Source organism: Ascaphus truei, chromosome 3 (assembly GCF_040206685.1).
Source record: "Ascaphus truei isolate aAscTru1 chromosome 3, aAscTru1.hap1, whole genome shotgun sequence".
NCBI lineage: Eukaryota > Metazoa > Chordata > Amphibia > Anura > Ascaphidae > Ascaphus > Ascaphus truei.
The window spans coordinates 244,113,494-244,129,124 of NC_134485.1; the positions used below are offsets into that span (position 1 = coordinate 244,113,494).

The following is a 15,631-nucleotide window of genomic DNA, read 5'->3' on the forward strand; positions in this document are numbered from 1 at the left end:
TGTTTAGTTAGTCACCCTAAAAGGGAGTAGACTTGTTTTAAGCTTTGTTTATCTTAAAGAAACAGTGTGCCTAATATGTGGTTATTGTGAACAAATAAAACCAAAGTATTATCTCACTGGAAGAATTATGTTGCCGTTCACGAACCACGGGCATTCTGTCACAGTATGTATGTACACACACTATATACTGTATATAGAAAAGCTGCACTCAATGGGTAAACATGTCTGGGTGCACTGAAAGTAAATAATATATACTAATGTTGAAATGAGGCACTCTCAGGACCAATAGATATAGGGGGAAAATGGGTTTTATTTAAACGAGATCTGTTTCAGTTTGCTCGAGAAAAGGTACTTAAGACAGAAACATTGATCCTGTTTAAATGTAACCTTTTTTTCTATCAGCAGAAAAAACAAACCAAGTCCCTGGCGCAATAAACATATAACCATGTATCAAGGAAAAGAATGAATTAACAAATGGTGTAATAGATAAAATGAGTTCCGATCATAAAAGTCCCTCTCCAGCTCCCAAAATCCACTTGCCCTGGGCGAGGGGGTTTGTCAAGCCCTGTAAATGATAACTGGAGTTATACTTAATGATCCAAGACAACATATTTATTTCCAGAAAGCCTTATTTTATAAATAAAACAGAAAATACATGGATACAGCAAGTATTTGTGATTGCCAGAAGGTATGACAATAGCCATTCTATTGTACTGTACATCTCACTTTTCAGGTAGGCCATCATTTCTCTGGGGAGGAATTATGAAAAGGTAGTGTGTCAAGATTATTGAAAAGGTCAGTTATTGTATATTTCTGTCTCATAAAATTAAACTTGCATCTAACATGGATTGTACTGTAGATTCAACTAGTAGATAGAGGGAGCGGATTATACTTTATAGGTATTATTAAAAAGAAAAGAAAAAAATCACCAACAAACCCACAGAATTTAGATTTGTTATTACAAACCTGCAAGTTGTAACCAGATATAAAGTATAGAAATGTGGTAGGCATAAGTGATTAATCGGTCACATTATTGCCACTAACTTGTCACATAACATGTTCCATTTCGTATCCAAGTCACCATTTTGTGCGCATGTTCTTCGCAAATTACTCACTAATAAAGCAGTTTCACTTGGGCAAAATTTACTGCCCAGCAAGCAGTTTTCCAGTTCGTTACACAGTCCTTGGGGAAGCCAATGATCAGGCAGCTCCATAGTGCATGCCTCTATGTAACCATTTTTTACATCCACACTTAACTTGACATCAATTAAAGAATGCTCGTAAAAGATCTGGAAAGAAGTCAGTACTCCAAACTTTGGTGTTTTCCCATAAATCCATTCCCAGGTACACAACTCTCTTCTTTTCTGACATATGCCAGGAAAGAGTGATTCATCGCTTGGGTCTATTATGTGAACATGAGGTTTAATGTTATGCTGTACAGCATATTCTGATACCACAGCATCCATCACTACTTCACATGTCAAGGAAGAATCTGCTTCCAAAAGATTTTTTACCAGTGACGGTATACTAGGTGTGGCATTACTCTGTATGCCATGGTGAGGGCTTTGTAGGACAGATGGTAAGAGAGTGCAATTTGCATTGCATAGTAATGTACAATGGTGATAAGCAACAGTTCGCCCAAGCTTTGCTGCTGTTCCTGATATTTTAAATTTCCCATCTAGAAGAAGATCATATCTTTCTGTTGCTTGAACATCCAGCTCAGGTTGCAATGCTTTAAGAGCGCTAATAATCAAATTTAGGTTTTCCATTCTATCATATTTTTTCTTCAAAGTGAAGAATGTTAGGTTGATGTTGCCCAGATCATGATAAACAGTTCCTCCACCGCTACGCCTTCTTGCCAAACATAGCCCTTTCTCTCTCATAAGGGGAAGATTGCATTCTTTCCAAGGATTCTGGTGCCTGCCAATAACCACAGCTGGCAAATTCCTCCAAAGAAAAAGGACATTCTTGTCTTCTAGATTCATGTGGTCATGGATCCAATCTTCCACAGCCAGATTTTCATATACATTACTGGAGACTGATTGCAAAATGAGTCCTCCTTTTGCTGAACTTCGAAATCTGGCCACTGGTATGCGACAGGCAAACCAGCAAAAATGGATTTTCAGCTTTGACTGGAAAAGCATTTTTCACTAAAGGGGGGAAAAAAAGTGTTAATTTGCCATTGACCTAATTTAGTATATCCCTACTTCCATTTTGTTGGAGATTAGAATGGTATCTATAGTTTCTGAAACCAATCTATTAGTAAAATCAGTAGCTTGAAACACATTCAGTGCCATACCAAACAAATGTACAGTATATATATATATATATATGGTGTAGATGGTTTATTGTTGTTACAAGATAAATTGTGAGTTTTCATGACCACTTCGGAAAGAAAAACTTTAGTGGATATGAAAGCTTGTAATTCTTCTATAACATCAGTTAGCCATTCAAAGGGATCAGTTTTGCTCTATATTGTTTAATTATTTTATGATACAGGCTAACAGTACCAACCTCCATAAACTTCACACACATTATTAGCAAGAATGCATAAACCTAACCAGGCACAAAATATATCCCATCATTTATCAACAACAGGTGCCAATTGGAGCAGTCAAAGCTGCCAATAGTATGCAATCAGCAAAGTAAATATTTAGCAATCCATGTAAAGCAGCAATAAAAGATTAAATCTTTATTCAGTAGAAATTCCACTCCCAAAAATGATATATAATCTTTATTGCTGTTTAACTATGGTGTGCTTGAAGATTTCCTTAGATGATTCTGGACCATCAGTAGTAACAGGACCACAGGCTTAAAATACATTTGTATGCATTTTCTAAATTATTTACCCTTGACACACTACAAGTGGCATCCCCATAAACACTTTTTAAACAATGCAAAGGTTTAAATGTTAGAGTGTCTTCTTTGGCATCATGTGAAAAAAATGCAGGTCTTCTGGCTTCAAAGCAGCCTATTTGCTGTTTTGCATAAATATAGATTTTATTTTTTTTAAACACCACACAACTCCTTAGGTTTTCAACTCTGTAAATACTTCAGAAAAAAAAACCACAGGAAAATTAAGTAGACATTTATTAGCAAGTCACACCTTTCTATAAAGGCATAATCAGAAAAAAATCTCCTATATATCAGTATATCTATATCAGTATATACGTATATCTATACACACACACACACACACACACACACACACAATGGATTAACATAGTGGAGTATGAAAGTTAAATCAGAAAAGGCAGCCAGTCATTCAGTTGACACAGATACAGACTTCAAATATTCCAAGTATATACCCTAACATTAAGTCAGACAATTAAGTGAAAGGCTTCTACCGTGAAATCAAACAACTTCAAGGACAAGGTCACTAGTGGTGATTTCAATGCAAAGATTGGTGCCTAGCAGAAAGACAAAACATCAGTTGGCAAGCATGGTTACGGTAACCAGAATTAACGTGGAGACAAGATGGTAGAACTTACAGAATGTGAGAACCTCTACATCAGGCCTGCACAACATACGGGCCCTGTGCGGCCTGCGACGGCTCCCTCCAACCCCCCCCCACCCCCCTTCACCCCTCACTTCCCTGGTAGGGAAGGAAAGAGCACGCTCCAGCAGTGTGTGACAGCGCGCTCCCCCCCTTTCCCTCCCCTCTACCAGTGTAGCGCGACCCGGAACTTCCGGGGTCTGCTGCTAGAACGCGCATCCCTCGCGCTTCTCCCTGCTGCCATCTCTGTTGCCGCCGCCGCCGCCGCCACCACCTCTGCTGCCGTCGCCATCAGGTAACATGGGGGGGTAGTTCATCCATGAGGGGTTGGGGGGGCTGCTGAAATGGGCTGTGGGGGCTGCTGAAATGGGTTGGGGGGGAGAGATGTGAGGTGCAGGGGGGGGGAGAGAGAGATGTGAGGTGCAGGGGGGAGAGAGATGTGAGGTGCAGGGGGGGAGAGAGATGTGAGGTGCAGGGGGGGGTGAGAGATGTGAGGTGCAGGGGATGAGAGAGATGTGAGGTGCAGGGGGGAGAGAGATGTGAGGTGCAGGGGATGAGAGAGATGTGAGGTGCAGGGGATGAGAGAGATGTGAGGTGCAGGGGGGGAGAGAGATGTGAGGTGCAGGGGGGGAGAGAGATGTGAGGTGCAGGGGGGGAGAGAGATGTGAGGTGCAGGGGGGAGAGAGATGTAAGGTGCAGGGGGGGAGAGAGATGTGAGGTGCAGGGGATGAGAGAGATGTGAGGTGCAGGGGATGAGAGAGATGTGAGGTGCAGGGGGGATCAAGATGTGAGGTGCAGGGGGGAGAGAGATGTGAGGTGCAGGGGGGTGGGATGTGTGTGGTGTGCAGGGGGTGGGATGTGTGTGGTGTGCAGGGGGGTGGGATGTGTGTGGTGTGCAGGGGGGTGGGATGTGTGTGGTGTGCAGGGGGGTGGGATGTATGTGGTGTGCAGGGGTGTGGGATGTGTGTGGTGTGCAGGGGGGTGGGATGTGTGTGGTGTGCAGGGGGAGAGTGATGTGAGGTGCGGGGGGGTGGGATGTGTGTGGTGTGCAGGGGGGTATTATGTGAATGGGTGAAGGGGAGAGATGGGGTATGAGAGATCGATGGGGAGTCTCGCAAAGGTTGATGATGAGGGTTTTTGGGGGAGATATGAGGATGAGGATGATGAAGGGTGCTGGGGTAGATATATGAGGATGATGATGATGATGATGATGATGATTTTACCCGTACGGCCCCAAACTTTTTTCCTTGGAGCAGTTTGGCCCTTCTCACTGTACAAGTTGTGCAGGCCTGCTCTACATCATGAATTCATTCTTCAAGAAGAATCCAAACAGAAAATGGACATGTAATGAACTCATTGGAACTCAAAATGAAATTCACTATATCCAAATGATCAGAAACATGTGATTTAAGAATGTACAGTCCTAAACCATTTGACAGACGTAGTGATTATCAGTTGATTCGCTGCAAATTACATCTGAATGAGAAATTGGAAAGGAGAAAAACGATTAAAGAGACCATAAGAAAAAACGGACATCAACCTCAAGAACACCAGCAGATAATTATAACTGTAAATGACAATGGCTTCAGCTTGCTCAAAAATGCATGGGGATTCTAAAACAAAATAAAGGAACCCCCTAGAGGGTGAGTGTGTACCCCTCAGTACCAAGGAGGGTATAGGTGATAACATTAGTGTGACAATGTAAAACTCCACTACAAATGGTAGTTTAGTGGTGGTGCCAACTGGGAGTAGATAATGTGTTCAGAGAAAAATTAGAGAAAGGGGATAGGGATACTAAACGAAGAGAATGTAACTGTGATATGGTGAAGACCATTGAAGAGAAAAAAAACAACAAAAAAAACAAGAAACAACGTATTAGAAAGTAGACTAAGCATTCCACTAAAGCGAGACTATGGATCAACAAGTCCCTACACTTAAAGAGTTGAGGGCTTCTATATGAAATTGTATGCACACACAACATAGGGCATAATCCAGCAGAGGACAAGCGAGAAGAAACCACCAATGATGTACCGTGCGTCCTTCCAGAAGAAATCTGCAAAAGCAATAACGGCCATGAAAAATGGTAAGACTCCCGGGGAAGATGGAATTGCAATTGAAATCTATAAAGAAGTTGGAGAAGTAGAGAAAATCCTTCCAAAAAAAAACTCTTTACATGCTGCTTAAACAGGACATATTGTATGTCTTTATTTATATAGCGCCATTAATGTACATAGCGCTTCATATCCAGAATAATGGGGCAATGCTATAGTTATCCTCATCCACAAGAAAGAAGACAAAGACCTCAAGAACTACAGACAAAGTAGTCTAGTTCCAATTAATTACAAGATTTTTATTTTTTTGAAGATACTCACTAATTGGCTGCAACAGACACTAGACTTTGCCCAGCCTACAGAACAAGCAGGATTTTGCAGTGGATACAACACAATGGACTACATCCAAGTCGTACAAGAAGTGATTTTCCAAATGAATTAATACGATCTACAACTGAATTTAAAACTCACAGATTACAAATTAGGCTGACCTTGCTGAACTCAGAGTATATTATTTAAAGAAATACATCCTCATGACATTGAATAAAAACACAAAATTGTTCTTTATTTATGTACTTGATCTGTCACAATTTAATTGTTAGTAATACTCTAATACCTGTATTATTTTATAGTTTGAAGAGCTCACATTTCCTTGGCAACCCGAATTACAAAAAGGTTACCAAAATCAAAAATCAGGAAACAGATTCCAGTCAACATGGAAATACAGCCTCAACGAGGTGGACCAAGGGTGGAGCAGATCTGTCATAATTGTCTGCAGGTATGACCAAATGCACAGGGAGAATTCCAGTAAAAAAATAAAAAAATTAAAATACTTTTATTCAACACACACAAACTGATCTAAATAAAGAAGACATTAAGAATAATGCATTTATACAGCTCGTGCTGCCAACACTGAAATTTGACAAGCACTCTACAGAAAATTACTTTGAACTGCAACATATAACCACTCGCAAATATGCTTATAATATTATTATTTATTTTTTTTAAACCATAAACTATTTCCTTTTTGTGCTCTTGCATAGTGGTTTTCAACACTCTCCTCAGATTCCCAGTCAGGTAATGTTTTGAAGATAAAGCAATACTTTATTCTAATGTACTCTAAGAATATACCTATGTTTAATTTCTAATGCACTTTTCAAATACAAAGAAAGTACTACTCCAAAACGACAAATTTGGACAAGTCTTGAAACAATCAATGCTATGTTGTTGTGACGATGAAGGGGTTAAACAGGCTTATAATAAAGGTCAGGCCCACTTGGTTAACCCTGACCCGTGTGTTAGGGTCTTAAGAGTGTCAGCTCTGGGACCAAGATGACAAAAATGTATTACTGCAACTGTATACTGATTTTGCAACATTAAAGATTTGTGATTTTTGCCTTTACTGGGGATGCTGGGATCGGGTGATTTCTAGGCTGTAAGTTTCAGGGTGGGTTTGTCGGAGAAAGTCTTTGCAGAATGTGCCTATGTAGCGGGGTTCCAGAGTTATCGGATACCCCAAAAGTTGTATCTGGAGATCGAGTGATATCTTCGGATACAGCCAAGCACATTACTCCGCCAACCTCGGACCCTGGAAACGTTCTTACGACTCATGGCCAGGATCCCTGCTGCAGCATCTTCCAGACAAGGTAAATGGATATGAAGGGGTAAAAATATGTCTGCAGGTATAGACTGAGTCCTTAGTATAGCATGGGTTCCCTAGTATAGCAGACGTACCCACATACATGCCCAGGTACCCTGAGCCTAGAGTAGGGGTTGAGGAAGGTGCTCGAGCTAAGGTTATAAAGCTGAACATGTTTGCAGTGTTTTAAAAGTTTAAAAGTATTTTTCTCATGTGTGCCAGGAATGAGGCTAGTGATTGTAGGGTATATATACACTCACTCCACCACTGACACCAGAATAAGAACTCATAACTTTTAGCACACAGAAGACAGGACACCACATATTTTATTAAACAGGTATAGTTTATTGTGTATAGATATTGATAACCTGTATATGAACTGAGGGCTTTCCAAGTCATGGATTCCAGTAGACCCAGATGACTACTAGTTGGTGCCTCTGTGTCTGTCCGGAGGCCGAACTTGAAAGGCTCAGAGATGCCTAGGTATTAGGACAGGAGGGGCTCTGCCGTTATTCTGGAGTTCCCATATCCTGCCTGACACAAGGCAAGTTAACACCATTTGCCAAAATCCAGACTGTGGAGCCTGAGCAGATGATAGGCTCAGTATGCAAAGAGGCAGAGGGGTCAATGTTAACCCATGCCCCCTTGCTACCTGAGAAAAGATGCACGCCCTGCTTTACAATCCTGCAAATCAGTGATTGGCTGGCAGGAGAATTCCCACGCTCCGATACCCTGTCCAGGTTAGTGTACAAGAGCCTGAATGCTTAAGAGGGCCTGGAGCCAATGGGGAGCGCGGATTCCAAGCGCCACACCAATAGCGGCAAAGTAACAGATGTCCAGGACTTTTTGTGAGTAACTACCGGTCATTGGAAAGTGCTCCCAAAATGTGATCTGAAGGAATTTCGTTCCGGAAACGGATTTATTAGTTAGCCCAATCCCCAGTAAGTGTGTTAATCTTGAATTGTGTAACTGTGTGTGTGTGTGTCAGTCTTTTAGAAGAAATAAATTACCATTTATTTTACCATCTTGTTTTGCTCAATCAAATGATCTCAGATGTTGTAGAACCTTGTCTCCCGTGACAGTTGTCAACATTTTGTGCCCAGGACATACTAAAAACAAGTGGTAACTATTTATTTTTGCCTGGTAAAATATTTTAGAAATAAAATAATGTTGCCTAGATGGTCATTTGTTGTACACAGTAACCAGGACATTTATTTCTATAAGGCAAGGGGACTTGAAACTTAAGCTTTTGAATTACCTATAATAGGCACTAGAAAAGTGGCAAGAACACACAAAGCAACTTGAAGATCCTCAGGGATCCAAGGGCAAATTGGACTCAGTAATAATGTACTGTATGCACCTGGATTGAAAACTGGTTAAAGGACAGACAACAGAGGGTTGTCATAAATGAAACTTTTTCAGGTTGGGCTAAAGTCGTGAGTGGAGTACCTCAGGGATTGGTACTGGGACCCCTGCTTTTTAACTTGTTTATTAATGACCTTGAGGTTGGCAGAGAGCAAAGTCTCCATCTTTGCTGATACTACATTTTGTAAGGTAGTAGAATAAGAGCAGGATGTAATTTCTCTTCAGAAGCACATGGAGAGACTGGAAACGTGGGCAGGTAAATAGCAGATGAGGTTTAATACAGATAAATGTAAGGTTATGCATTTGGGATGCAAGAATAAACAGGCGACTTACAAATTAAATGGGGATACATTGGGGGAATCAGGAGTGCTTGTAGACAGCAGGCTTAGCAATAGTGCCCAAAGTCATGCAGTAGCTGCAAAGGCAAACAAGATCTTATCTTGCATTAAACGGGCAATGGATGGAAGGGAAGTAAACATAATTATGCCCCTTTACAAAGCATTAGTAAGACCACACCTTGAATATGTAGAAAAGTCATTATGAAACTAGAAAGCGTGCAGAGAAGAGCCACCAAATTAATAAAGGGGATGGGCATTCTAACTTATGAGGAGAGGCTAGCTAAATTAGATTTATTTACATTAGAAAAGAGGCATCTAAGAGGGGATATGATAACTATATACAAATATATTCGGGGACAATACAAGGAGCTTTCAAAATAACTATTCCTCCCACGGGCAGTACAAAGGACTCGGGCCATCCCTTAAGGTTGGAGGAAAGGAAATTTCAGCAGCAACAATGGAAAGGGTTCTTTACAGTAAGGGCAGTTCAAATGTGGAATTCATCACCCATGGAGACTTATGGCAGATACAATAGATTTGTTTAAAAAAAAGGTTGGGCATCTTTTTAGATGGGAAAGGTATACAGGGATATACCAAAAAAGTATACATGGGAAGGATGTTGATCCAGGGATTAATCCGATTGCCAATTCTTGGAGTCAGGAAGGAATTTATTTTTCCCCTTAATGGGGTTTTTTTGTTTGCCTTCCTCTGGATCAATATACTGTAAGTATAGCTATAGGATAAAGCAGCGGTGCGCAAACTGTGGGGCGCAAGATTATGTAAGGGGGGCGCGGGCTGCTTGCAGGGAAACCTGGGGGCGGGGTGAGCTGTGCACAGGTGGCCAGAAGCTCCGTGCTGCTGCTTCTATGTGTCTGTGTCTTGCAGAGGGGGCGGGTCATCTCTCTGCACACAGACAGCCCCTCCTTGTCTTCCTGTCTGCTTCCCGCACCAGTTTTCAGCAGCATGGAGGTTTGAGGGATCGGAGCATGTCGCCCCCCCAGGAGAAAGTGTGTATTGTGTGTGTGTGTATTGTGTGTGTGGGGAGGGGGATTGAGTGTGTGTGTGTGGGGGGGGGGATTGTGTGTGTGTGTGGGGAGTGGGATTGAGTGTGTGTGTGGGGGGGGATTGAATGTGTGTGTGTGGGGGGGGGGGATTGAATGTGTGTGTGTGGGGGGGGGGAATTGTGTGTGTGTGTATAGGGGGGATTGTGTGTCTGTGTGTAGGGGGGATTGTGTGTGTGTGGGGGGGGATTGTGTGTGTGTGTGTGTGGGGGGGGGGGTTGTGTGTGTGTGTGGGGGGGTTGTGTGGGGGGGGGGATTGTGTGTGTGTGGGGGGGGGGATAGTGTGTGTGTGTGGATAGAGTGTGTGTGAGGGGGATAGTGTGTGTGTGGGGGGGGATAGTGTGTGTGTGGGGGGGGATTGTGTGTGTGGGGGGGGATTGTGTGGGTGGGGGGGATTGTGTGTGTGGGGGGATTGAGTGTGTGTGTGGGAGGGGGAGATAGTGTGTGTGTGTGGGGGGGGAGATAGTGTGTGTGTGGGGGGGATTGTGTGTGTGTGGGGGGGGATTGTGTGTGTGTGTGTGGCTCTATCATCTCACCGACACAGTAGATAAAATGCCGGCTGCAGCCCCATTGGATGGGAGCGGTCACGTAACCACTCCTCCGCTCCCCCAAGCGGCAAAATTTCAAACTTGCCTGTCTCTTCTGATTTTCTCAGCCTCCGCACGCTCCAGCGCGCATGCGAAGGGAGAAACTATAGCCGCTCTGATTACAGATGGAGGGGCTTTGTGCATCTGTTCAGCGCGGCTCAGCCCGCCTCAGCGACGCTGATTCCACTATGTCCTAGGCCTTATACAGACAGCACAGGTCTTACAGACCATAACTGAAGAAAGAATCGTCATTCTGGGTCCCTAAATACTAATATCATGCGAACTGCATGGATTGGTAAACAGACCATGGGTGTCAAATATTTTGATTGAATATCAGATTTTATGATATTACAGAGGACCCAATAATGTTTAAACACTTTACAATACCAAGTGTGAGTAGCAGCTCAGAAGTTCTGCCCCAAACAAAAAAGATAGAAGTATATTAAAAGTCAAAGTAAAGAAAACTGCCAGTACAACTACATATTCAATAACTTGGGCTATTTTGCAAGAAAGAAGTGAGAAAGTGTGTGTGTTTCAGAGAATGGGTGATTTCCTACAGTACTGCGAGTTATATATTCAAGTTAAACAGGATACATATTATATTTAAGCTTTTTTCCCTGAACATTTTGGGTTTACACAAAATAAAGCACCTGGAAATGTGGGTACTGTTCTGGTGGACCCTCTTCATATCTGATTATTAGTGTTATGGAGTAATACGTGGACTACAGATTTTTTTGTGTCATACAGAAAATTAAAGGAGGCATTTATCAAGCACAAAAAGTAAAAATGGACACTGCATGTATCCCTTCATGGGAACAAGAGCAACCAGGCGCTTACCTTGAGTCTCAGAACAGTGCTTACAGTATAGCCAATAAATTTGGTCTCTTTTAGGTGCTTAGAGACAACCCTTAAGTCCCGTCTGCGTCAACCCCAGAGTAGGGACAATCCAGAGCCCTTATACAAACATGGAAACGGAAAAATGGGGGAGCATGGGATTAGGACACAATACAATACAGATGCAATCGATATAGTGCTAATATAGTGGTATGGGGGGCCAAGCTAATAATATACTTACACGGCCTTGTGTAAGCAAAAATCAAACAGATTGGTATCTTTACAGGATACGTCCTGACCTCTCCAAACTCAGGTGTGGAAAATCAATGGGGGTATAGGTAGTTGCTAATACATATATACTCACACGGCCCAGAGTGAGTAATAGTAGAGGTTCTGGTATCTTTGTGGTTTACACAACCCGTCCAAGCTTTTAGACTGGACCCAGGGGATGGTTCTCCAGCAATACTCCAACAGGAAATCTCACTCCAGTTGCTTGGAGTCAGTGAGTGTCTCTCCCCGGTCCCGCAGTGAATGGGGGGGGGGGGGAACAAGTGATGCACGATCTAAGTAAGGTTCTTTTTTGAAAAATGGCATTTATTAATACAGATAGATAAAGAACTCACATACACAATAAAACCTCCTGGCCTTCCCACGTAGCTCAGTCACGGGCTCCAATTGGTGGCAGTTTTTGTCCTACGGAGGCTTCCGTAGCCAGTTCCTACAGCCGCAACCAGAGCAGAGCAGGGAAGTGTCATCACTGTGCACCCCGGACGCGGGGCGGTACTACCTGCTGCTGAGGCCCGTGACTGAGCTACGTGGGAAGGCCAGGAGGTTTTATTGTGTATGTGAGTTCTTTATCTATCTGTATTAATAAATGCCATTTTTCAAAAAAGAACCTTACTGAGATCGTGCATCACTTGTTCCCCCCCCCCCCCATTCACTGCGGGACCGGGGAGAGACACTCACTGACTCCAAGCAACTGGAGTGAGATTTCCTGTTGGAGTATTGCTGGAGAACCATCCCCTGGGTCCAGTCTAAAAGCTTGGACGGGTTGTGTAAACCACAAAGATACCAGAACCTCTACTATTACTCACACTGGGCCGTGTGAGTATATATGTATTAGCAACATCCTATACCCCCATTGATTTTCCACATCTGAGTTTGGAGAGGTCAGGACGTATCCTGTAAAGATACCAATCTGTTTGATTTTTGCTTACACAAGGCCGTGTAAGTATATTATTAGCTTGGCCCCCCATACCACTATATTAGCACTATATCGATTGCATCTGTATTGTATTGTGTCCTAATCCCATGCTCCCCCATTTTTCCGTTTCCATGTATCCCTTCATGTAATATAATTGGCTGTATTGTTGAGGTATGTATAGCTTTATTTACATGGCGCCATTAATGTACATAGCTCTTGACAGCAGTAATACACATGACAATCATATAAATAACATAATACAAATAACACATAATGGGGAGAAGTGCTTGAGACATAAGTGATATTTAGGAAAAGGAGTCCCTGCCCTGAAGAGCGTACAATCTAATTGTGGCAGAGAGGATTCCTTCATGCTTTACTGTCGAGGTCTACACACTTTCGTTTCACCCTAGGAGACTACATGCAATTAATGTATGTTGATGACAAATTTATAAGACAAATTAATACGGCACAGCGGGTATCCAATGGTAATAGAATGGTGCAAGGGGGTATCTAATGGTAATATAATGGTGCAAGGGGGTATCCAATGGTAATATAATGGTGCAAGGGGGTATCCAATGGTAATATAATGGTGCAAGGGGGTATCCAATGGTAATATAATGGTGCAAGGGGGTATCCAATGGTAATATAATGGTGCAAGGGGTATCAAATCAGGGCCGCCCACAGTGGGGGTCTGCCGGTGTTGGCGTCCTGGGCCCCCTGCGCGGCCGAGCCCGGTTTAAAAAAATTTTTTTTCAATGGCGGCGACCCCCCTGTGCACATGGGCAGAGCCGGGGTCACGGCGCACATGCGCAGTGAAAGCAGGGTGTCTGGCCTGTGCCTGTTGGCCCGCACCCTCCCCCGCTCCCAACGTGGGATGGAGGGGAAGTGCCATGGTGGGCCCGCGCCCGCCAACCCAGCTTCCCCCACACCCGCCCACCCTGCTTCTCCTGTGCCCACCAACCCAGCATCCCCCGCGCCCGCCAACCCAGCTACCGCCGCGCTCGCCAACCCAGCTACCCCTGCGTGTCCGCTACGGAATCCGCCAGTCTCGCTCCCCCTCCAGCCGCTCACCTCCTGCGCCCCCTGAGCATACCTTCTGTCCCGGGCAGGAGCCGCGGGGAAATCGGGGGCAGGAGGGAAGCGTCTGGCGGGGCAGGAAGCAGCACCCACCCGGTAAAGGTCAGTCACCCACCCAATTCGCCCAACTCACCCAACCAGGCAGTCAGTGTCACGGTAGATTATGACAAGATATAATGAACACCAAATATCTGGGTTGAACTGAACGAGGCTTAGATATAATAAAATATAATTTATTCCTTAAATAAGGTGAACACAGTAATATAGTACAATTAACAGGCAAGAAGATAACACTTACTTAGGGTTGGGGAATGGAGAAGTATCCACTAGCAATTCTCCAGCAGTCCAGTGACATTCAAGATGGAATCAGAAGCACAACTCCAGCAATCCAGTGACATTCAAGATGGTATCAGAAGCACAACTCCAGCACAACTAAAAACTGTAGGGTTGACACAGTTTATATACCTGTGCAACCCTATTCTTAACATTGAACACAGCCTATTGGTGAACAATTATCTGTATCCACTCTCTAATGTGGAGACACAGACTAACAGACTAACCCATGCCCTCAGGTAACAATTAGACTGGCAGAGCTTGTTGATTGACTAATACTTAATCCCTAGACATTGGGTAACAATCAAGGCAGTTACTTTTTGATCACCGTGCTTAGGCTACTCAGCCGTCTGCCCTTCATGACCTATTAGCCTAGCAAATGGCATCTGCATTTTCAGAACAGATCCAAAATAAAATACATATACACTTTAATATCTACACATATTAATAAGTTCCATTCTAGTGGGCTCAGTGGGTCGACCTTTGCCAGTTTTTAATGCCTACAGTGACTCCACATATTGGCCAAATATGAACTCTCTGCGACCTCCAGAATTGGAGATACAGAAATGCACTTTAAAACATTAATATACATGCTTATAATGAAACATGGGAACAGGGGAACATACATTTTCAAGGTATAATAAGGTGCAAACCTCATCCCTGGACCGCAGTCCAGTTAACCCCTTGTCTCTCTGGTGAGGTCAGGGGATGGCCATATGGGGTGCAACCCCTTTAATACCGGGCCACCCCCTTTCTCCCTCTACAGTCAGTCACCCACCCACGCAGTCAGTCAGTCACCCACCCACCCACACAGTCAGTCAGTCACCCACCCAGGCAGTCAGTCACCCACCCAGGCTGTCAGTCACCCACCCAGGCTGTCAGTCACCCACCCACCCAGGCAGTCAATCAGTCAGCCACCCACCCAGGCAGTCAGTCAGTCACCCACCCAGGCAGGCATCTGTCTTTTGTTCAAAATATAAAAATAAACAGACTGTATTGTAATGGTTTTTCCATATTACAATAAGAAGAAAACAGTTAAGTAAAAGTTGCGCTAAAAAAAATATTTTTCCGTGGTAGGTGCGCTATGGGTTCGGGGGGCGGGGGCCCTGCTCCTTTCATTTGTCCTGGGCCCCATGATTTCTGTTGGCAGCTCTGTATCCAATGGTGCATGGGGGTATCCAATAGTAATATAATTAGGGTGACCATTCGTCCCGGTTTTACCGGGACAGTCCCGTTTTTTTCTGAGCTGTCCCGGAAATGTCCCGGGTTTTGCCCCTGGTGACCGGTCCCGTGCGCGAGTCGGCGGCGGTGCGCGAGGGCAGCGTGAGGAGGATGCGGCGGCCGTGAGTATTTTTTTCCCCCTCAATAGCAGGATGTATGGGGGGGGGGGGGGCGGGGCTTTAGAGCAGGCGCAGGGGATTGGTTGGAGGTCAGGATATGCTGGAGGTGGGGCTTAGTATCGGGGACGGATGTAGTGAGTTGAAAAGTGTGTGTGTGTGTGTGTGTGTGTTTTTTAAAATAAAAAGACCTGTGTATAAGAAAAGCCCATTTGTATAATTGGAATGTTAGTGCAGAGAAGAGCCTTTCACCAGAAGGAAGGCTCACAGCTGGCAACTGAAACTGCCGGCAGACCTGAAAAAAGCCTC

The 15,631-nt window shown here is 43.9% G+C and overlaps 1 protein-coding gene across 6 annotated transcripts in view; it reads right to left on the reverse strand.

Moving 5' to 3' along the window:
• Nucleotides 1-611: 611 nt before the first annotated feature.
• Nucleotides 612-15,631, reverse strand: part of LIPT1 (lipoyltransferase 1) — a 20,000-nt gene continuing 4,980 nt past the window's right edge. The window contains exons 2-3 of one of the 6 annotated variants that reach the window (XM_075590499.1): nt 13,951-14,091; nt 612-2,150 (exon numbers count right to left, since the gene is read on the reverse strand). In XM_075590499.1, coding sequence (XP_075446614.1) covers nt 1,026-2,144 — 1,119 coding nt within the window. In that variant the 5' untranslated portion in view covers nt 2,145-2,150; nt 13,951-14,091 and the 3' untranslated portion in view covers nt 612-1,025. Of the gene's footprint in view, nt 2,151-3,347; nt 3,554-6,163; nt 6,373-13,950; nt 14,758-15,631 lie in introns of those variants that run through there. The other 5 variants (XM_075590500.1, XM_075590501.1, XM_075590497.1 and 2 more) reach the window with 5 other exon arrangements.